Consider the following 24,630-nt stretch of genomic DNA (forward strand, 5'->3'; position numbering starts at 1 on the left):
GAAAGGTCCCACTGAATGGCTAACCATTCTAAGTGGCCTGATGGTCGCAGGCGAGACTTATGGAGATTGACCCGAAATCACAGGTTGTCGACCGATCGAAGTAATTCCTTCGTAGCTCTGTTGCCTTCTATGGCCGGCCGGGCCCAAATGAGCCAACCGGCCAGATAAGCAATGATCTGTATCTCTTGGTTCCTGAGTTGTTCTAACACTGCCTCTCCCAGTTTCGTGAATATCCTGGGATCAATGTTGAGGCCGAAGGGCATGTCTTGAACACAAAGGCTTTCCTGCTTAGGTGGAAACCCAGATAAGAAGAGAAGTTTCGAGCTATAGGCGCAAGCTAATAGCGGTCGGTAAGATCGACAGAGGTGGTGACGGTCCCACGGGGAAGTAAGGTCCGTACCTAAGAGATAGTCGTTTGATTGCTTTTTCTTGAGTAACCCTGTGGTGTACTCTTTCAGGACGGGAGTGTATTTCTGGGAGAAGGTCACTGGCGGAGGAGGAGGACCTTGAGGCCATTTTCATCTCAAACCGTTAGAGACTATGCTATGATCCCACAGACCGAGTCCAATGGTCACGAAAGTGGTAAAGTCTTCCCTCTACCGGGCCCACCGCGTTGTGAGGTAGTGAATCTAGGTCCTTCCCTTCTCCGAGCCCCCTTTTTTCTAGGTCCGCCTTGATGTCGGGACTGTCTTCTACTCCTGTAGCTTCCTCTCTGGTGTCCATGAAAGGAGCCTGAGGGTTCGGATCTAGGGCTGCATGCAGGCAAAACATCCCAACGGAGTTGGGCTGTGTACCTGGGGAATCAGTGAGGTAGACCACCTGATGATGGGGGGTCAGATACAAAAGCGTCGAACCAGAGGAAGGCTGTGATGACGAGTGGGAAACCGACTATCGATTCCTGTCTGATAGAGGTCTCAGACAGAACGTACTTCCCACAACTGACCCGATCAGACCAACAAACGTGTAGGTCGAACTGGAAGGGCAGAGCCTGGAATTATCGTACCCCCCAGGCTGACAACATCCTGGTCCAGACAGATCGGACCTGCCCTTTAGGAAAATAATACCGTTACCTTCGGTACCTTGTCTAAGCTAACCAAGGCAATCTCTTTCAACCGAACGAATCCGTTGAATGGGAATTCTAGTACCTGGAAGTAAAATCTAGGTCCCCCAGAGGGAGGACGTCTATGCCCTCCAGATTTATGGTACCACCTATATCCGAGTTCCTGAACGGCACTGACTCACCCCCATACCTTAGAGCTCGTCATAGCCCCTTGGATTTCCTTAGAATGTGTTGCTTTTAGCCGTCACAGTTTATGCAGGGTAACATGAACATTAGGATCCTTTAATGGTCCTAGGTCGGTGACGTAGGTAATTGCAAAGCTGAAGGCTCAAAACTCATCCCCACATACCTGCCCGTCCATGGGGTCGTTGTCCAACCTTAGAGAGGACACTCCGAGGAGATAGGGACCTCTAGATGGAGCATTCCTTCCCAACTTCGATACCCAAGGGTGGAGAGCCTCTCTTGCAGGCCAGAGAGAATCATCATCATCCTGATGGGAACCATGCAGGCGAACCTTCTGTAACACAAAGGGGACATAAGTCTGGATGTTCCTTGAACTTTGGTTAGCGATCCTATTCACAGGCTGGGATCAGCTGTATTACTCTTAAAAAGCAATTTTAAAGAAAAGTTATTTAATGTATTATCTTCTGGGGTATAGTGCGTAGATAAAAAAGACCGAGAGCACAACAAAACAAATCAACACTTAGTATTCCAAAAAGAAGGATGTTGTTCAGATGGCGCTCGCGTCGTGGCGTGGGTGGTGCGGCGATGGGGGTGTGTCTAGGGCCGTTGTATCGGCCCATCCCTTTGACGAAGGAATTAACTAAATGGAAGACAACCTGTGAATAGTGGATTTCACGCGCCTTTGCTTTATACACGACACCCAAAAGGTGCTCGCGCGAGGGTTGTAACCTCAGCATTCCATGCTTTTATCTTTCTCTGGTATAATTGGAAGGTTTTATCAGAAAAGACATACAAGAAGGACTTTTCACCCGGCGCCACAGATCGACCCAGAAATATATCGTTAGTTATCACTTGAATGTATAAATGCATTTATTCGTTCGTTTATTAATTTGTTTGCTCGTTCGTTCTATCATTCATTGTGATGAAATGTAAACAAACAAAATGACTTCCCTTCTGGGCATCGTATGTCAGGAAGATGAGATATACAATCGGTTTTATTTAGTTCCCCAGAGTTGGAGAGATCAAGTCCTTTCAGTTTGAATACTTGGCTCAAGGCCAAGAGGTAGTCCTTCAATCAGGGGAATAGTGGCTTTGAGATGAGCAACATTCCCACCACGACACCAATTACAGATTTTACACTTTGCCTGGTAAACTGCTGTGGAAGACTTTCGGAGATATCTGGAAAGCTGCTTCGCAGTTGGTCTCGAAAAGCCTTCCTTTCAGAGGAGACGCTGGATAGTCTCCAGCCGTGAAGGGACAGGAATTTTCTTATGTGAGGTTGGCGTAGCAGGTTTAGCCATTCTGGAAGTTCTCTTGGCACTTCTGAGAGAAGTTCCAGCAGGTCTGAATACTACTAGGCTGCTGGCCATTTTGGAGCCACTAGCATTACTCTGACTCCCCTGGATGTTTGGACTCTATTCAATATCTGACGAATCAGACAGAACGGTGGGAAGGCGTGTCTTGTCCGTCCTAAATGCAATTTCCATCACTGCAGCTTGGACTTGGACTGGAAAGTAATACTGTACACCAAGAGTTGTGATTCAGGTGGGTGGCGACCATGTCCAGATACAGGAACCCTAGTCACAATTCTCCTTGCCCCTCGAGGAAGCAAAGACCATTCTGAACCAACTGTCGTTCCTCTTCCAGGATATAAACCTTGTCGAGAGAGAGGTTGCCTGGGACTGTGCCCAATTGATTATCTCTTCTGCTTTATCGCATAGCAGGAGAGAGGCTGCACCTCCTTGTTTGGAGATGTAGGTCACAACCACGGAGTGAATTTTCAGTCGTTAAGAAATAGGATAATGCTAGATGAGCTGGTTTCATTTCCAGGAAGTTTACGTGAAAAGCCTTGTCCTTTTCTAACCATAGGCCCAAGATTTGCTCCTTTCCTAGGTGAGCACCCCACCCCTGGCGGATTGAATCTGTGAACAGAAGGAATTGTAGTAGAACAGTCTGAACGGTAGTTTCGGCTAACAGGTTCCCCTCGCCCCGCCACCAAAAGAGGTCTTTTACCATCTCCTAAGTTACTTGTAGCAGGGCTCCAGAGTGGCCTGAAGCCTATGTTCATTGGTTCTTCAGTCATCTGTATCAAGCGCACATGCAATCTCCCCAGAGACTAGTTTCTATAACAAGGAGAGATGGCCTAATAGCTTCTGCTAAGAGAGGGTAGGAAGGAGTTTTCCTTTCAGAAAAGTTGTTGCCAATACTCTGAACCTTGAGATTCTGTAAACTGACAGAAAGGAGTCTATTTCCATGCCTAGACACCTGATGGACTGCTGGGGAACGAGGCTTGACTTCTGTAGGTTCGGTTGGATCCATAACTCCTTGCACAGATCCAGGAGTAGGTCTGTGTTTCAGCAGGAGGGCTTGAGATTCTGCTAGAAGAAGCCAGTCATCCAGGTATCTCAGGAGCCTGATGCCCATGGCATGAGCTAAGGGCACAGATCTTGGTGAAGAGTTTTAGGCCGATGCACAGCACAATGAACTGGAAAATTTTCTCGAGGTAGGAGGGATGGGGACCTGAAAATAGGCGTCTTTCAGGTCTAAGGTCAAAAGGTAGTTGTTCTTCTTGATGGCCTGGAGAACAGAGGTCGGGGTCTCCGTAATTTTCAAAAAAAACAATCTCTTAATTTATTTGAAATATCTCATGATGAATATTACATCAGCACCAACATGTTACAGGATATCACAGTTTTCACACAGTTCGTCTTTAGCTATTATTATTAGTTATCATGCGAATACGTTGTCACTCTTTCTGTGTGCGAGTGTGGCAGTGTGTGCGCGAGCCTGTATTGAAAGTTCATTTTAAAAGCTTCATACAGTATTTAATTTTTCATTTATTATTAAGCTTTCATATTTCATTAGTCATTATTGTGGTTTATTAAGCATGTTTGCATTCTATTTTTCAATTTCCTGAGAATTTCAATAATCAACAATTACTTTCAGTAGGCATCAGATGATCTCAAGGTCATGCTACCGTACTGCGATTATGCACACATATAGTGTAACACGGAGTTGTTTATATAATCTTCTTAACTTACTCGAAATCTCTCCATAATGAGTATTACATCAGCACCAATATGTTATAGGGTATCACAGTTTCCATATAGTTCGTTTATAAACCTTATTAGTTATCATATGAATACATTCTCTCTCTCTCTCTCTCTCAAATATATTATTTCTAAGAAAATATTTGTCCTGTTAGTGTACTTTTTTTTTTAGATGAATATCAATCTATTATCCGAGATGAAATAAAACTAGTATAGAGTCAAATTTACACTAAGTAGTACAGTATTCATAACAATCGATACAGACACAAAAAATTCATTTTATCATTACTTGATATTTCGATAATGGAAATACTAATACCAATCGTTAGCCTTTTGGAAGGAAATCTCTCTATTGCCCGCTCGCTTTCCGCCGGTAATATGACGTTACCAGACATATGATATGAACTCGACATATTAAAACTTTTCTTAATATATTTTTACAGAAAATGGATGCTGTATATTAACAATAAAAGAATATACTAACTTACCAAGATAAAAAATTCAATTTTATACAAGAAAATAGATTATTTCTAAAGAAAATTTGTCCTATTAGTGTACTATTTCAGACATACTTGCGAAGTCATCACAGTGAAAAAAGTCGCCGTGAAGTCGAACAGTCATAAGTCGCATATGTTGTAGGTCGGCGACTACCTATACAAGTCAGAAAATAATAAAACTAAATTCACTTACTGTTGGACTCTGCAGGCTTCACACATGAGTATTGCCCTCCTCAAATTTCTATTAGATTTTTCAGCAATCCTCTTTGCTAATTCAGGAGGTAAGGAGATGCTTTCCTTCTTACTTATAATCTGTATAAAAGAATGTTAAAAGTTTACAAGTGGCAACAGTACTTTATTCATATAGTGAATAATTTATCAACAAATAAAATTCATATCAATACCTATATGTACGAATCAAAATTAATTATATCTAGAAAACGTCAATTGATAAAGCCTGTAATAGTTTTGGATTCATACATAGTCTAACATCCTTAACTATGGATTAACTATTACACGGTTGACTATTTAGTAACAATTTAAGGGATTTTGACTAAGGAAAAACTCTATTTTTGGGAATGTGCCATGTGGTCTCCAAGGAATTTCCTGTGAAAGGCTAGAACGGAATCCAATATGATATAAATACTCAGTGTATTGGCCCATTAGAACTCGACACAGCACCTCAGTAGCGGAAATTCGTGCTACAAGCAAAGTCATTACTAAGTCATGCACCTCACACAAAGCAACAAACCTCTCAGTTAAATGACAGCTTACAAGCACTTCAACCAATGTTTAACCTCTTTCTGCAATCAAAGGTAAAAAAAGAAAATACCTTTTTAGGGTAAAGAGCTGTGTGGTCTTCAAGGACTTGGTATCAGAGTATTAATAAGTAGACATGCCCATTCCAAGACAAATATCTACAACCAAGCACAACATACAATACAGACAGGTTTCCATGAGTAAGAAGAAAAACTGTATCAAGTTTGACTCTTACTTCATACGGACTCACTGAAGAGTACTAGTTGCCCAACATTCAGTTATTTTGCTTCTCCTGAAGGACCTAGTTGGCTTGGCCCCTTCTCTGCGGACTACCCCTGTAAGGGTCACAGATGCGCCAAGTACCACACATGAATTTTGCGCTACTTGGATTTTTTCAGGTAGTATTTAATAAACACCCTATGCTCAGACAAACCTGTAAAACTTTGGATATCCTGAAATTGCATACTGTATTCGCAAAGAACGCTAGGGAAGAAGCAATTTTTCTCACATCATGGGTTTTAGGGATGGAGACAGGATCCGGTTTTTTAAATTAGGGAGATCATCAAAATACAGAAGGCCCATTGAAAAGGAATTGTTGGTCTCGGTATTTATAAAGACATGGATCTCTGTAAATATAGCTGTAAGGATGAAAAGGAAAAAGCTTACTATCTCTCTCTCATGACTGAGGAGTCAAGAAGAAAAGCAGATCTTGTCTCTGAAAAGGTTTTACAATTTTGGCTATAAAAGAAAGACTCAGGGTCAAGATTAGAAGATAACCTGGGATTGTTATTAAGAATTCCTAGTTCTTCAAAAAGGCAGCCATTTCACTGACTCTTGTGATCAAGGCTAAGGCTATTAACAATATGACATTTTTGCAAAAATTTGTTACGAGGGATGGAGAAATACCCCTTCACTACAAGGCCATGGATCCGCTACTGGAGCTATAAACGAGATTTATCACCATCGATATAATTGCTCACTTACTCTATAAGCTACAATTCCATATATATTTGTTTTACTGCTGATTAAAGAATAAATTTTTCAAAAGCTTGCTTTATATTCCATATTTCACACTAAACAACCAAAATGTTTTTCCACTCATTGTGAAGTGTTTAGGTAATTATCTCTAAATAATGGTAAAGCAATGTGATTTTATGAGTAAATAAAACTTTATATCCATTAAAGTGATTTTGTTATTCAGTTATAATTCCTTGATAAATAGCGGTCATAAGATATATAACTACGTACTGTACTCAATAATAATGAACTTTACGCTGTACAGAAGTGTGTAATAAAAATATATTTTTATTCCCTTTAACACAATAAATATTCTAGAATTTATAATTATAAGGTACAGTAAAGCATTGCAATGTTATGTGTAAAAAAAAAACTTTACATATTTATTGAAGTGACTATGTTATTCCATATCAATTCTACGATAAATAGCCGTCGAAAGTTATAAAACTACTTGACAGTAATAATGGACACTACATTACAGGTAGTCGTCGACTTACAACCGAGCTAGGGACTGAGAGATGTGTCGTAAGTGGTTTCCGTAGATTTTTTACACTACGTCATGATTCGACAATTATACGGTTCATATTCTATCAATATTTTCTTACAGTATATCATTATTTAATTTTCTTGTTCCATAGTATATTCTATTTTTTCAATTTCAGAAACATCTTAACAATAAATAACTACCCGAACATTTTTGTTTACCTTTGGTTGTGATCAGTTGTCATTTGATCTGAAGGTCCGCAATTATATTGAGATAATACACACATATGAATGGTATATAGTTTATATAATTTCTTAATTTACTTGAAATATAATCATGATAACATCAGCACCAGTATGTTACAGGATATCATAGTTTTCATATAGTTTGTTTATGTACATTATTATTAATCATACAAATGTTGTGTGTGTGTGTGAATTTTTAGAGCTTCATACAGTATTTAAAATTTAGTTCATTATTAAGGCTTCATATTTCACTGGACATTATTGTGTTTAACTGTGGTTTATTAAAGCTCGTTTGAAATGACAAATTCAAAGATAATTTGTATTTTTCCTAACCATACAAACCTTAGCTATTTACACTGGGTTTACCTTTTAGCGCAGCTGAAATGGCGAGCCATTAGAATTTAACGAGGGTGTATTACCCCCGCGCTAGTTAGCGGGGGGTAGGGGAGTGGTAGCTAGCTACCCCTCCCCCCCCCCTCACACAGAGGTGAATGCTCACTTTCACTTAGAGGTAGGACTTGTCTTGGGGGACAGGGCTGGTGGGAAAATATGTGTAAATAGCTAAGGTTTGTATGGTTAGGAAAAATACAAATTATCTTCGAATTTGTCATTTGTTCCGTAACCGAAATACAAACCACGCTATTTACATTGGGTGACTTACCCCTTAGGTAGGGTGGAAAGTCCCCAGCCATACTGGGTTTGGCTTTACCCGGGGACTCAGAATCCGAGTGAGTCACACTCGAGAAAAGGAGTCCCTGCACCTCACAAGTCCCTTGCTCCGCAAGGAACCGTGTGGCCTACATAAGCTTGTGTGTGAAGGAAGTAGTGTGACCCGTCCTAGGCAGTTGACCTGGAGTTCCAGAAGGAACTCTGGGTTAGGACGTTCCCAATACCACCTCGTCAGGGTATGGGGGACGTGACAGTATTGACTCAATACTCGGAACACAAGGAAGCATGGTTTACCTGCAGAGGTTCGAGGTCAGCTATGCAGAGACCAGGATGCTGCTTCCCCGTAGAGGGGATGATGAAGAAAGAAGTAAGGGCCAGACATACTTCTTTCGTTCATGCAGACTAAAACCTGATAACAATGCCCTCAACCTTCTGCTACCTGTCCAAAAAGGAGCCTGAGGTTAGACCAGCTGTTGTGTAGCCACCACAGAGCGATAGAAAACGTATCGAAACTCCTGTGGGTCACGCCCTGCAGGAAGTGGGCTGCGAAGGTCATTAGACTCTTCCAGACTCCAGCTTGTAGCACCTGCGTCACAGAGTAGTATTACTCGAAGGCGAGGGATGTTGCGATGTATCCAACATCGTGCTATAGGGCGACGTGACGGGGGAGGGTCTGGAGACAGGTCGAGATGAATGTCCTTGAGTCCGAGCTGAAGAGGTATACTGGTGACTCTCCCCCGTGTCCTCCTTGTGCTCCCAAATCGGCTGCAACTGAGGACAAACTGCAGCTGTTCCCAAAGCTAACCTCTCGATTCTTTTACTGGCAAGAAAGAGGTTTTGGGATATCAGATACAGAATGGAGACTCAAAATCTTGAAGGAATTGGACCGAAGGGCCGGGACCCCAAGATTCTGAGTCTAGCCAACCACTCTGGAGCGAACCTGAATGTTGCCTCCCCCTCTTCTTTAGAAAGGGCGGAGTCGTACGAGACCAAGATGATTGCTTACACACTGGCCACGGCCAGAGTGAGCAGGAGACCCAAGACGGAATACAATCCGAGGCCTGTCGTAATGGGTCTTGAGAAGATCTCTTAAGGGACTAAAAAGTCCGAGCCATGCTCCAAGTTGGAGGTCTCACTCCGACTAGGGCAGGGACGATCGTAGCTTCGCATGAGCGAGGAAAGATCCAGCGGGCAGGAAAAAGTTATTCCTTTAAGCCTGAAGGTTAGGGAAAGGCTGAGCGACAGGCTTCATTGCCGAGAGCGGAAAAGAGTTTCCTCCCGCCGAAAGGCAATAAGACCGTTATTGCTGGAGAAGAGGCCTCAAGGGAAGAGGTATATCTCCCACGGCACCAACCACCGAAGACTCTTCACTTCGCCAGGAAGACCCCTGCGGATGACTATCGCAGATGACGCGACCTCCGTCCCGCGACTGTAGCGGGTTGTCTCTTCTTGAGGAGGAGGCGTAGTGTCTCCAGGCATGAAGCCGAAGCGACGCCCCGGTTCGTGAAAGATGTTGCAGTGTGGTTGTTTGAGTAGTCTGTGCTGTGGGAGAAGCTCTCCCAGGAGTTCCGTCAGGGGAAGCAGAGGGTCCAGAAACCGTTCTGCGCATAGTCCCAGTGGAGCTCTCCCATTGAAAGGTTGACAGACAACCTGGTCTTGTTGAGACCCATTCTCCACAGACAAAAAGGAGGGAAGACGTAGGCGTCGAAGTTGTCCCACCATCACCGGAATGCATCTTGCCAGAGTCTCGGGGTCTGAGACGGGGGGGAAGAACAGCGGAAGCTTGAGGTTCCAAGCTGTCGCGATCAGGTCCCCCAGACCAGGACTTGCTGGTTACTCAAGGCCAAAGACCCCCAGGTACACTCTCTCTACAAGGCTCTGCTCGGAAGGAGAGAACATTCCTCTGCCTGGAATGAGAGAGCCGATGGTGGTATTGAGAGTATCTCAATCATCTCGGTATCTCTACTGCAAGATGTGGAGGTGTGAAAATGCGTCCCCTGCTGGTTGGAACACGCCAGAATCATGAAGTCGACGCACATGGAGCGACTCGGCAGGAGCTGTAGGATCTGTAGGGGGACCAGACTACGGCCCCTAAGCCTGCCTGAATGATGGAGAGGTATCCTTCAGGTCCTGACCATAGGCCTGGACCGGAACATGCCCCCCCCCCCTTTTTTTTTTGACGAGTCCAAGAACAGCATCAAGAATGTGGGGAAAGGACGAGAATATCCACTCCCATCAAGAGGTTCCATAGGTCAACACCCATTGCAGGTCTAAAAGTTCCGCTGGTCCCATAGGGGCCAGGAAGTCTGGTTAATCGTTGCCTGAAACCACCGGAACTTGGACCGGCCCACATGGAACTTATCCTGAGGCGACCGTTCAGAACTATAGACGGGTTAATGAGGAAAGGAGAACTAGGAAACGTTCCAAGGTAGGGCTGAAAGCTCTGCTTGACCGAGAACAGGTACTGCGACTCTCCTCAGCCTTGCCACAGTCAACTGAAGGGAAGGCTCGGAGGAGGTGGCAACAGAATCTGGCATCCCCAGGTGGTCACCCATCCAAGTACCGACCAGAACCGACATTACTTAACCTCGCTGGACGGACGAGAAGCGGGGTTTCCCACGTGGTAAGGCCGTTGACTCAATATCATGGCCAGATACTCCAGATGTTGAGGCAAAAGAGAGAAGGCTCCTAGCAAAATACCATGAACCCACACCCGTGGTAAGCATCCGGAAGCTTGTCCCGGCGCTGAAGAAGGTCGAACCCGAGCCTACCGGAGTTGACCAGCCCTCCACAAAGCGAAGGAGGCGGAAGCCTGCACCTGAGCGGCCATGAGGAAAGCAGGGAGAGTTCTCTGGGGAAAAAACCTGCGATGCCACGGCGGGATCGCCACACTGCATCATAAGCAGGAGTACCTGCAGTCTACGCTGAATCCCACGAGCTCCCTGGAAGATGGATGGAATGGGAACTGAAAGTACCTGTCCTTCCGATCCAGGGTTTAAGGAGTCCTGTAGCCTCGTTACCAGTCTGATCGATTCTGCTGCTCTACGCTGGACGAAGTTTGTTCGACAAACTTGATCAGGGCTGAGAGGTCGACTACGGAACTCCCGACTCAGATACTTCCTTACAAGAAAGGATCGACTGAAGAAGCCGGGGGTGAAGCCGTCGATGATCCCATGGAGGACCTTCTCCTAAGGTATGGATCATTCTGCCCAAACGGGCAACTCTTGCCGACCCTATGGCATAGAGGTTCAGAGACACTGAATTCGCTGACAGAGATGGCAGGCGCGATATCCTTGGCTGATCACAGAGATCGTGCGGGATTGGGCATCGGGAAGCTGTCATCCGGATGAGAAACCTTAAGCATCCTCCCAGCGAGAAACCTGCAAGGGGGGGGGGGGTGCCAATCCTAGGGTTCGTGAACTCTGGCCCCCACCCGGGGGAGCCTCCCGTGCCATCTGTTCCTGACAGGAGGAAACTGCAATTGGACACCTTGTCTCAGTTGTCGTAGCCGATAACTTGGGCCGACATGGTTGAAAGAAAAATGCGCTGGAGCCCTGCAGAGTCTGGAAGAAAGCGCCTTGGAGGAGTGAAAACGGAAGTCGACTTCCTCCGCACAGCCGCTGTCTAAGTCTCTGTCCTTGGGCACAAACAAACTCTTCTCAAGGATGGAAGGGTGTCTGAGGTTGTCGACATCCACGGATGAGACACCCGAAAGGAAGCCCTCGGTCAGCGCGTCCAGATGGTCAAACATCGAGCTTGCCCGCAAGTTAGATACTTAACGACGAAACGCCAAGGTGCCTGAGCCTGAGAGGAGGAAAGTACCCATGACCTTCCTGTAGCTTCCTTGAACCAAACCTCGGGCCGTAACCGAGGAGGGAAAGGACCTGGTAAGCCCCCTACACGAGGTGGAGAAGAGGAAGGGGTAAGCAGTCACCCCTTGGCCGATGGAGAAATCTCGAACGGAAAGCCCCCCGCCAAAAATCCTTCCAGGGAATGACGGGGAAGGGCTAACCCAGGTTCTGGAAAGAGGAGTGTTGCTCAGACCTCCCTGAAGATTCTTCCTATTCTTGCAAGTGCCATGCTCTGCGTTTACGGGGTGAGGCCGTGTTCTGGAAATACGCTCCAGAAGAGCTCGCCAAGGCTGGCCGTGCTGCGAAAACCCCAATGGGAATCGTGGTCGCAATCGCCCTCGACTCGCGCGATGGTGAATCAATGATTTGCGCGTGGGCGAATGTGGAAGCGCCCATGCGCGGTCACGCAGGAACGCAAACGAAGGTGAGCGAAGGAGTGCAGAAGGAGGGCGAGCGTGGTAGGAAGGGCGAGAGCTGGTGGCCGGTGAGCGATAACCCATAGACGAGCAATGGACACTGCAAGAATTAAGCCGACGTTAGTGCGGCGGAACACCGTCGGCCCGCGCGGCGGAACACCGTCGGTTCGCACAGTCGGATCGCGCGACGGAAACCATCCGTTCGCGCGATGGAAAACCGTTGGTTCGCGCGCGGGTGAACATTGGAGAGCACGTGCGCGGACGTGCAGGCGAGCGGTCGCGCGGGCGTGCAGGCGAGCGGTCGCGCGGGCGTGCAGGCGAGCGGGCGCGCAGGCGAATGGGCGCGAGGGTGGGCAGGTGAATGAGCGCGTGTCCGAGGCGGCGAACGCAAGCGCTGGCGCGATGGCGAGGAAACGCGCTGCCGCGTGGGTGAGGAAGACCGCTGGCGATGTGGATCAACAGGCGATCGGTGGTGAGCTGGTGAGCGCTGACGCGCAGGTGGGCGATGGCGCGTTGGCGAGCAGTGGTGCGTTAACAAAACGCTAGCAAGCAGATGAAGAATCGCGCGGGTGCGTAGGCGGTTGCCAACGTGAGAGAGAGTAGTGATGGTTAGCGCGCATCGCGCTAACAGAAGGCGCGCAAGTGCATCAGGAAGGTGAGCGCTGAAGCCAGCTGTTAATCAGGCGATCCTAGACGGTCGGAAAACCGTTGGCGCCCATTGGTGCGTGGCAAAGAAGGGCGTGCAGATGTGCGCTGGCAAATGAAGAAAGCTGGCGCACAGAAGGACAGAAGAAAAGGTGAGCGCTGGCGAGCAGGAGGAAGATCTACGGCAAGACTCTGCTACCGGAGATCGTGGTCCACAGCAGGCGAGCTACTGATGGTGGTCAGGGGAACTGACACGCGTGGCGATCGTTGACGCGTAGGAGATCGCTGGCGAGCAGGTGAACGTTGACGCGTCTAAGGTCACTGGCGAGCTGATGATCGCTGACGAGCAGAAGGTAACGCGTGGAAGCCTGCGCATAGAAGAAGAGTCCTTGACCCAGACCTGAACCGAAGTTTTAGATCGTGAGGGGGAACGTGGGCGCACAGGGCGCGTAACAGGAACCAACAGGAACAGCAGAGATGATCATCATGAGAGCGCTGACGAACAGGAGAGCGCTGACGAACAGGAGAGCGCTGGCGAACAGGAGAGCGCTGGCGAACAGGAGAGCGCTAGCGATCAGGAGAGCGCTAGCGATCAGGAAGCGCTGATGAGCAGGAGAGCGCCTGTGCGCTAACACTGAGCAGGAGCAGGAGCAGGAGCGAACACAGCAGAAGGGGGCACAGGGGAACCCTGACACGCAAGGGAAGAAATCCCGTGGGAGGCAACCCTTTGCCCCGAGGGGATCGTTGTCCGTCGGGAGACAGATGTCCATCGGAAGACCGTTGCCTGTCCGCCGGGAGACTGATGTCCGTCGGAATACGAGATCAGACTGCTGTCCATCTGCACCAGGGCGGAAGATCAAGAAGAAGGAGTTGTAGGCTGCAAACGGAGATTCAAAAAGACGCTTCTTAGCACCCTTATAGGGAGATGAGAGGCCCTTACGACGAGGCGGACGGTGAGCCTTACGGCGAAGGAGGCCAACAGCAACAGCAGCAGAAGAAACCTCCGAAGAGGAGTCTCTATGAGTGTACTCTCTCGCGAACGAAAGAGAAACACTTCGTAGAAGAGACTGGTCAGCCAGTGACCTAAAAGGAGCAATCCTCCGAAGAGGGGCTCCTGCAGTTGCCCAGCCCCTTGAGCGAAACTGCAGGTGTGACCGCTCAGCACCAAGAGCATAGTCGCTCGAAAAAAAGGCAAGAGAAGAACCCCCCAAAAGGGGGAAAAACTCAAGCCTGGACAGGAAAAACTTCCCTCGAAAGGAAAGTTACCCACCCAAGGAGGCAAGCCTCCTGAGAGTTCTAAAATGAACTGGAGAGCTGTCAATCGTCACAGGAGTACTTCCAGTAGAAGGAGACACGCCCCTGACGAAAATCCAAAGGGGAGGCAGCAACAGCCGAATCCCCAGGCCTCCACAAGACAGCTCACACCGTTGCCATATTACAGAAACGAACTAGATCGGTAACTGTAAAAAAATAAAACAAAAATCATTAGTACACATTCATTCCCCCGGGAAGGTTCCGAAGAGGAATCCCGAGGGAAAGGCAACAAGAATTACACAACAGGCAAGTGCCCTCACAACCACTTACACTCACGGAAGGAGAGCTGTAACCAAAACAGAATTATAACAATTATAATTATGAAACTGTGTAATTATGTAATTAAAAAATGAATGAACACTAAAGAAGGAACGAAAACCCCGAAAGGAATCGTTCTACAAGCTGAAAAATTAACAACTAAATTAGATTCATAAACTAATTGAGACAAAACGTATGGCGTAGCAACCCCCCCACACGGAAAGGAAGCTACGAGGGGCGTAGTAAAAAGGGTGAACGACCTCAAGAGAGAGAGAGAGAGAGAGAGAGAGAAAGACCGAAGTCAAACTCGATCGCAACCCATAAAATTACGCCCTGGTGGCCTAACTGCTGAGGACTCCACGGAGATATCGTACACTACACACACAACTCTGAAAAGGAAACTTACTAATTTCTATACTCAAACATATACACAAACATGAAAACATGTTTACATATATATTGAGTAAAAGAAAAGTAAGCGATTAAGTAAAGACAAAACAAACAATGGCTGCCAAGAGAGGACCAAGACAGAGACGTCTGTCCGAGTCCGAGCCAAAAGTGAAAGTGGGCATTCACCTGTGTGTGAGGGGGGGAGGGGTAGCTAGCTACCACTCCCCTACCCCCCGCTAACTAGCGCGGGAGTAATACACCCTCGTTAAATTCTAATGGCTCGCCATTTCAGCTGCGCTAAAAGGTAAACCCAATGTAAATAGCGTGGTTTGTATTTCGGTTATGAAACAATTATATTTTTCAATTCCGGGAGCATTTCAATAGTCACTTTTTTCATCATAGTAAGCCTCAGCTGATCTCAAGGTCACACTACCGTATTTGTTATAGGATACCTTATTTTCCATACAGTTCCTTTCTAGTCCTTATTATTAGTTAACATAAGCATACGTTCTCTTTCGCTCTCTCTCTCTCTCAAAAGGCACCACAAGGATGGAAACGAGGCAATGCTCCTCCAATCTATAAGAAGGGACCAAAAGAAGAACCTGGCAACTACAGACCTGTGTGTCTAACTTCAGAGCCTTGCAAAATTTTTGAATTAATTATAGCAGATGCAATAGTAGAACATATAGAGAAAAACAATCTTCTGATAGACAGCCAACATGGTTTTAGACAAGAGATCATATGTGACAAATCTTTTGGAATTTTTCCAAGTTTAGCATTTACAACAAAAGTAGGGCAATAGACATCATATACCTAGACTTTCAAAAGGCTTTTGACAAGTCCCTCAAAAAAATATTTTAATTATAAAATAAATTTTTGAATATACTTACCCGGTGAATATACTGTATAATAGCTGCTGCTCCAGCGGCTCGACAGAAAACACACACAAAAACTCGCGAGCGATCGCTATGAAGGTTGCGGGTGTGACCACCAGCGCCAACTATCGGCCAGATACCGCATATACATGTAAACAGACCCAATTTTTCTCATCTCGCTGGGTCTCTATCGGGGAGGAAGGGGGGGCCTTTAATTTATATATTCACCGGGTAAGTATATTCAAAAATTTATTTTATAATTAAAATATCATTTTTAAATATTTAACTTAGCCGGTGAATATATAATAGCTGATTCACACCCATGGTGGTGGGTAGAGACCAGAGTTAATTAAGTTTACAGCGTATATGCTTCGAGTTTTTGACAGTTATATCATAACAAAACCCAAATATATAAAGGTACCTGGTAAGGAAGTTGACTTAGACGATTACTCTGCCTTATTAGTCTGTCTTCCTCACGAAGCCCAGCGATCCTCTTAGGATGCTGAAAGATTCCCAGGAGCTGAAGTATTAAGGGCTGCAACCCATACAACAGGACCTCATCAAACCCCTAATCTGGGCGCTCTCAAGAAATGACTTTGACCACCCGCCAAATCAACCAGGATGCGAAAGGCTTCTTAGCCTTCCGTACAACCCAAAAAACAATATTAAAAACATTTCAAGAGACAGATTAAAAAGGATATTGGAATTAGGGTAATGTAGTGGTAGAACCCTCACCCACTACTGCACTCGCTGCAACGAATGGACCCAGTGTGTAGCAGTCCTCGTAAAGAGTCTGGACATCTTTTAAGTAAAATGACGCGAACACTGACTTGCTTCTCCAAAAAGTCGCGTCCATAATACTTTGCAGAGATTTATTTTGCTTGAAGGCCACGGAGGTTGCTATAGCTCTAACTTCGTGCGTCTTAACCTTAAGCAAACATCGGTCTTTCTCATTCAAGCGAGAATGAGCTTCTCGTATTAAAAATCTGATAAAATATGACAAAGCATTCTTTGACATAGGCAATGATGGTTTCTTAACTGAGCACCATAATGCCTCAGATTTACCTCGTAATGACTTAGTACGAGCTAATTAGAACTTAAGAGCTCTAACAGGACATAAGACTCTTTCCAGTTCGTTGCCTACGATCTCTGATAAGCAAGGAATATCAAAAGATTTAGGCCAAGGACGAGAAGGCAGTTCATTTTTGGCCAGGAAACCAAGTTGAAGTGAACAAGTGGCTTTTTCTGTAGAAAAGCCAATGTTCTTACTGAAGGCATGAAGTTCACTGACCCTTTTAGCCGAAGCCAAGCACACTAGGAAAAGTGTCTTGAGGGTGAGATCCTTCAGGGAGGCTGAATGTAATGGCTCAAACCTGTCTGACATGAGGAACCTTAGGACCACGTCTAAGTTCCATCCAGGAGTTGCCAAACGACGTTCCTTAGAGGTCTCGAAAGACTTAAGGAGATCTTGGAGATCTTTATTGTTGGAAAGATCTAAGCCTCTATGTCGAAAGACCGAAGCCAACATGCTCCTGTAGTCCTTAATCGTGGGAGCTGAAAGGGAGCGAACCTTTCTCAGATGTAAAAGAAAGTCTGCGATTTGGGCTACAGAGGTACTGGACGAGGACACAGATGCTGACTTGCACCAGTCTCGAAAGACTTCCCACTTCGACTGGTATACTCTATTGGTAGAAGCTCTCCTCGCTCTTGCAATCGCACTGGCTGCCTCCTTCGAAAAGCCTCGAGCTCTTGAGAGTCTTTCGATAGTCTGAAGGAAGTCAGACGAAGAGCGGGGAGGCTTTGATGGACATTCTTTACGTGGGGCTGACGTAACAGATCTACCCTTAGAGGAAGACTTCTTGGAAAGTCTACCAGCCATTGAAGTACCTCGGTGAACCACTCTCTCGCGGGCCAGAGGGTAGCAACCAACGTCAACCTTGTCCCTTCGTGAGAGGCGAACTTCTGCAGTACCTTGTTGACTATCTTGAATGGAGGGAATGCATATAAGTCCAGAAGAGACCAATCCAGTAGAAACGCGTCTATGTGGATTGCTTCTGTATCTAGGACTGGAGAGCAATAGATTGGTAACCTTTTGGTCAACGAGGAGGCAAAGAGGTCTATGGTGGGTTGACCCCAAGTAGCCCAAAGACTCTTGCCCACGTCCTTGTGGAGGGTCCATTCCGTGGGTATCACCTGACCCCTCCGACTGAGACAGTCTGCCAAGACGTTCAAGTCCCCCTGGATGAATCTCGTCAACAGGGAGATGCCTCGATTTCTTGACCATAAGAGAAGGTCCCTTGCGATCTCGAGCAGCGTGAAGGAGTGTGTGCCTCCTTGCTTGGAGATGTACGCCAAAGCTGTGGTGTTGTCTGAGTTGACCTCTACCACTTAGTTTCGAAGAAGCTTTCGAATATCATCAAGGCCAAGTGGACTGCTAATAGCTCCTTGCCGTTGATGTGCATGCTCTTCTGACTTGAGGTCCACAGACCCGAGCATTCCCGACCGTCCAGGGTCGCACCCCAACCCAAATCCGACGCGTCTGAGAACAACACGTGGTTTGGGTTCTTGACTGCTAGGGATAGTCCCTCTCTCAGACTGATATTGCTGTCCCACCATTTCAGGCATGCCTTTACTGGTTCGGAGACTGGGAATGATACCGTCTCTAACGTCTTGTCCTAGTTCCAGTGAGAGGCTAGATGGAACCGGAGAGGCAGAAGGTGTAGTCTCCCTAGTGAGACAAACTGCTCCAGGGATGAGAGAGTCCCTACGAGACTGTTCCAACTCCTGACTGAACAAACGTTTTCTTTTCAGCATTAGTTGGACTTCGAGCAGGGCTTGTTCTATTCGGTGGCAGACGGAAAAGCCCGAAAAAACTGGACTGCGAATCTCCATCCCCAAATATAGAATAATCTGGGATGGGATCAGTTGGGACTTTTAGGTTGACCAAAAGTCCCAACTCCCTGGCCAGACTCAACGTCCAATGTAGATCCTGCAGACAGCGAAGACTGGACGATGCTCTGAGAGGCCAGTCGTCCAAGTACAGGGAGGCTCGGATCCCCGATAGATGGAGGGATTTTGCCACATTCCTCATGAGCCTCGTAAACACGAGAGGAGCAGGACTGAGGCCAAAGCACAGGGCTCGAAACTGGTACCCCACATTCCTGTAAACAAACCTCAGAAACGGTTGGGAATCCGGGTGTATAGGAATGTGGAAGTATGCCTCCTGAAGGTCGAGAGAGACCATCCAGTCGCCTTCCATTAATGCTGTCAAGACAGCCTGGTAGACTTCATCGTGAAGTTTGTCTTGACAATGAACACATTGAGCGCACTTGCCTCTTACGTACTCCTGCAGCGAACGTGGCTGCCAGATCATTAGAGCCATCCCTGAGGGACTTGTTCCTGCAGAGAACGTGGCTGTCAAGATCATTGGAGCCATCCCTGAAAGCCTTGTTTATGCATGACATAATTGTACAGCAAAACTTCAAACGCTCGAAAAAACTCCTAACAGGAGATGGTCTAGCTCTGAAGTCGACCATAAAATCTTGGAGCGTCTCATGGCCAGGCGCCAGGGAGAGTCTATGAGGTGTGAGAAGTCTATCTGGGCAGAGGCAGGAACTCCCAAGCCGAGAACTTCTCCCGTGTCATATCAGACTCTCGCTCTATAAGCCAGCTTAAAAGTAGGGAAAGCAAAGGCTGTCTCCCCCAAACTCCTCCTGGTGATAAACCAGTCGCCTAGCAAACGTAAAGCTCTCTTAGAAGAGCGAGAGAGCACTAGCTTATAAAACAACGGCTTCGAAGTAGCTAGGCCTAGTGTAAACTCTGACGTTTAGGCGAACGAGGAGCAGCAGTTACAAAAAGATCCGGACAAAGATCCTTAAAAATCAGCATGATTTATTTAAAGTCCATAGAGGGCTGAGCAGCTTTAGGCTCCTCTCCGTCTGACAGAGTCCTCAAGGGAATATCAGTAGGAGGGGGAACAGCAACTTCCTCATCTGAAGGGACCTTGTCCAACAATAGCCGAGTCTCAAGCAAGGGAGAGACCTGCCGTGGTGGCAATGCTTGACAAGCAGAGTCCACACGCAAAGGAGCAACAGTAGCAGTCAAGGACGCTATGTCATGTAACTGCTTAAAGGACTGACCAGCAACAACCAACAGGTGCGGGAGGACGCTCGACGTCAACTCGAGACTGCCTTGACTGCCTAGACTGAGCAGTCAAAACAACTCTTGACTGCGGTGCTTGACGCTCAACGTCAAAACAAGTCAACTTCGCTGGTTGGCGAACGTCCTGAACGTCAACAAGAGCATGCGGCAGCGGCTGAACGTCCACAAGCGGCTGAAAGTCAACACTGGACTGCATCGAGTAAGGCTCTACAAACCGTGACTGACGTGACTTTGTAACGTCAACGTCAACAGGACGAGCAAAGGTTCGTTTGGGCGGCTGACGGCCAGGTTCTCGATCAGCTAAGCGGCGAGGATCATCGTGAACCTGCTCAGCAGAATAGTCCTCCATAAGAGAGGCAAGCTTATTCTGCATGTCTTGCCGTACAACCCATTTAGGATCAACGGGAATGGTTGCGGTAAGAGACGAGGGTAACGTCTGTGACTGCAAAACCTTGCCTACAAAAAGACTCTCGGAGCCTGTGTTACGCTTTTGTTTAGGCGGTGAGTAGTCTTCCGATGACTGCATAGGGTCAGAGCTGTCCTAATAGTTAAAACCAGGACGCTGGACCTGTCCTGAAAGGACTGACTTTTGCTTAAAGGGCCTCAAAACCTTGTGCCACGGTTTCTTATGCGAAAAGCCTTCGGATGACGAGGAGAAAATCGTCTCGCTCGTCTTATGGTAGGGGCGGTGTTGATGAGACACGCCTGAAACCATAGAGGGAACGTCTGTTCGCTGATCAAGTCTTCTCGAACCCATAAGTCGTACGACATTACTTCTCCCCTGGGCTTGGGAGCTTGCAAGAGGTCTCGGACTAGGCGAACGACAGGCACGAACAGACGAACCCTCGGTCGCAACACTGATAACACTTTGCGCAATTATCACTTTATCACTACGATTTTCTGTTTTGCACTTATTTCACTGAAATCGAATTTTTTAACAATTCACATTAGGTATGAATAAAACTGATTTCTACCTGAAGCACGCAATTCTACCCTCATCAAAAGGTTATAATTGCGAAATCAGTCGTATAATGTAAGCACATTAATACAAGCAAAAAACAGTAAACATATTTTAAGATAAAAAGATCAGTGGCTGGGAAGGAGACTAAACACTAGTTCATTTAAAACTACGTTTTCAATCTCTAACCGTACAGTGCCTTGGGACGAGAATAAAAACTAAAAAAGTTTTATCCTTTCTCCCCGTACAGAGACTAGGGACGAGAGTAACTCGAGAACAACGTTACTCGCTTGGGACGAGAATAAAGATCGGAACATTCTCTCTCCTCTCTCTCTCTCCGTCTCTATCTCTCTCTCTCTCTCTCTCTCTTGATTTCGCACCGAAGAGAAGAGCCCACTTACCTTTCGTCAATAAACAGATTATTTGACCAAAGGAAAAAACTGAAAGGTTTTTCAATTAAAAAGTTCCTTTAAAATAGTATTTAAAACATTTAAGCTTTGAAAGAAGAATGAACAAAACGTCAGAATCGATTTACTCTTTCTGCAAAGTGAAACCGTGATACTCTCTCTCTCTATCGTAACGATAGAGCGCAAACTGCGTAGCATAAATAAACTAAACGTTAGTTCATCTTTGAAACAGTACGAAGACTATTCAAAGAAAATCTTTCATAAAATATCTACTAAAAAATATTCATTTAATAAGTTTTAAATCATTTGCTCTGTAAAAGTTATTTACGATTGAAAGGGCTCAACGTTGTTTAACTTCGGTTTCCAAGTTAGGACCGCCTACTCTCAGGAAAGGTCGCATATAAACAAATCATTAAATTTTATCTTGATGTTTATTATAAATGGAAAGCTAATCGAAGAGGCCTAATAAAGGCGGGTGAGATATAAAATACATAGAGGAAAATCTATAATTAATTTATAACGTGATAAGATAATTGCTAAAAGCCTAAAACACACTTCCGTACTAAGGGAAGGGTCGGCCATTTAAAAGTCAAAGAAAGTCCAAAAAACAATCCAAAGTCATCAAAAATTAAATCTATCCAAAAACGAGTTCAAGATTTAAGTTGAAGATAAAACACCTGCACTGCGAAAGCTCAAACCAAAAGGAAGTACTTCACCAAATATGTTGAGAAAACTCCAGGTTATACAGCGAGTATTGATACGTCTTGTCGCTAAGGCCGACAGAGAAAAAATTGGGTCTGTTTACATGTATATGCGGTATCTGGCCGATAGTTGGCGCTGGTGGTCACACCCGCAACATTCATAGCGATCGCTCGCGAGTTTTTGTGTGTGTTTTCTGTCGAGCCGCAGCTATTATATATTCACCGGCTAAGTTAAATATTTAAAAATTAAAGGTCAAAATTTGAGGATAAGCATAATCGACGAGCCAGCTGAATAGATAAAAGATTGGCTAACGAACAGAAAACAGAATTGTAATCAATGGAAAAGCATCTGAGTGGGCAGCTGTTACAAGTGGAGTACCTCAAGGATCCGTCCTTGGCTCACTTTATGAAGACATGGACAGGAAGTACTGAGAGGATTAAGAAGATGAAAAAAAAAAAAAAAAAAGTTCAGAAATGGGAAAAAAACAAACTTGATAGTCTGTTTTAAATTACATTTAGGGCTTGTGAAGAGAGGAAAGAAAAGAGAAAATGGTTACTTAGTGTTTACATTCTCTTACAGTAAAGCCTGTCTGAAACAAGTATCCATGAGAATAAAAAAAAGGGGGGCGCCAACATAAAACTATACAAATGATGTGTTAAAATTCTTAGTGTCAATAAAATTTGCAAACTGTATACAGTACTGCGTCTTCTCTCCAATTACACAGAAATACAAAATGTAAACAAAACTGAATAAAAAAGATAGCCTTCTAGACTATAACATAAGAGGTTAGTAGTAACAAAGCTCTTCATAAATATCCTATTTTAAAAAGAGCACAGTAATCCATAAAATAAAATTGATCAATTACCTGTAAAACTTGCACAATCTCCTCAACAGAGGGAGCTGCCACTCGAATTCCAAAGCACCTACTCCGTATGGCTGGTATGACTTTAGAGCTTGAATTAGCACATAAGATAAGGCGGCATGTTGCTACATACTTCTCCATGGTTCGACGCAAGGCATGCTGTGCATCTTTAGTTAATTTATCAACTTCTGATAGAATAATCACTGAAAAAAGTCAATTTGTAAGAAAAACAAATCCCTTGTTACATGTTACCATCTTAAAATCACAAACCAATTTACTTCCCCCAAAATAAAAATGTGGCAATAAATCATTATCATCAAAATAAGTTATTAGAGTAAAGATTTAATTCTTTTTGGATATCTACAATTCAGTATAGTAATACACTGAATTAAACTGCCATGTCTTTTGTTTATTAAAACTCGGTAATGAACCAAAGTGGTATTATGTGAGTTACATCACCATGATTAAATGCCCATAAAAATTATTCCTTAGATCTATGGAATTCATTTATTTCATCTACTATCTTTGTTCTCTTCACAAACTATACAGACCTTCCAGTGTGTAGATTAATCACTGCAGTGTCCTCTCAGTACCTTTTCCTATTAATCTGTATTAATGGCTTTGTTTTTGTTCCTTCCAGTCTCTTCTGATATACATTCCTTCACTCAAGCAGTGAATTATTCTTGAAAATGTTATTTTTATTACTAAAATAAATTTTTGAATATACTTACCCGATGATCATGTAGCTGTCAACTCCGTTGCCCGACAGAAATCTACGGTCGGGATACGCCAGCGATCGCTTATACAGGTGGGGGTGTACTCACCAGCGCCATCTGTGGTCAGGTACTCCAGTACTTCTTGTCAACAAGACCTCAATTTTCTCCTCGGTCCACTGGTTCTCTATGGGGAGGAAGGGCGGGTCATTTAAATCATGATCATCGGGTAAGTATATTCAAAAATTTATTTTAGTAATAAAAATAAAATTTTTCAATATTAATCTTACCCGATGATCATGTAGCTGATTCACACCCAGGGTGGTGGGTGGAGACCAGTATACATGTTAACAAAGAAGCTAAGTATCCCGTATTTCATTTTTATTAGTTATTCAAAATAACAATAAACAATAAATAAGTACAGTACCTGGTAAGGAAGTCGACTTGAACCATTACTCTGCCTTTAATAAGTACGTCTTCCTTACTGAGCGTAGCGGTCCTCTTAGGATGCTGAACGACTCTTAGGTGGCTAAAGTATAAAGGGCTGCAACCCATACTAAAGGACCTCATCATAACCTCTAACCTAGGCGCTTCTCAAGAAAGAATTGACCACCCGCCAAATCAACCAGGATGCGGAAGGCTTCTTAGCCGACCGTACAACCCAAAAACAACAATAAAAGCAATCAAGAGAAAGGTTAAAAAGGTTATGGGATTATGGGAATGTAGTGGCTGAGCCCTCACCTACTACTGCACTCGTTGCTACGAATGGTCCCAGGGTGTAGCAGTTCTCGTAAAGAGACTGGACATCTTTGAGATAGAATGATGCGAACACTGACTTGCTTCTCCAATATGTTGCATCCATAACACTCTGCAGAGAACGGTTCTGTTTGAAGGCCACTGAAGTAGCCACAGCTCTCACTTCATGTGTCCTTACCTTCAGTAAAGCAAGGTCTTCTTCCTTCATATGAGAATGAGCTTCTCTAATCAGAAGCCTGATGTAGTAAGAAACTGCGTTCTTAGACATTGGTAGCGAAGGCTTCTTAACAGCACACTATAAGGCTTCTGATTGTCCTCGTAAAGGTTTTGACCTTTTCAGATAGTACCTAAGAGCTCT

The 24,630-nt window shown here is 45.2% G+C and overlaps 1 protein-coding gene across 1 annotated transcript in view; it reads right to left on the reverse strand.

The window, feature by feature from the left end:
* The window catches only part of RfC38 (replication factor C subunit RfC38), a 76,668-nt gene that overhangs the window by 16,378 nt on the left and 35,660 nt on the right, over positions 1-24,630 (reverse strand). The window contains exons 4-5 of the mRNA XM_068374046.1: positions 22,807-23,006; positions 4,984-5,102 (exon numbers count right to left, since the gene is read on the reverse strand). Coding sequence (XP_068230147.1) covers positions 4,984-5,102; positions 22,807-23,006 — 319 coding nt within the window. The remainder of the gene's footprint in view (positions 1-4,983; positions 5,103-22,806; positions 23,007-24,630) is intronic.

Source organism: Palaemon carinicauda, chromosome 5 (assembly GCF_036898095.1).
Source record: "Palaemon carinicauda isolate YSFRI2023 chromosome 5, ASM3689809v2, whole genome shotgun sequence".
Classification (NCBI taxonomy): Eukaryota; Metazoa; Arthropoda; class Malacostraca; order Decapoda; family Palaemonidae; genus Palaemon; species Palaemon carinicauda.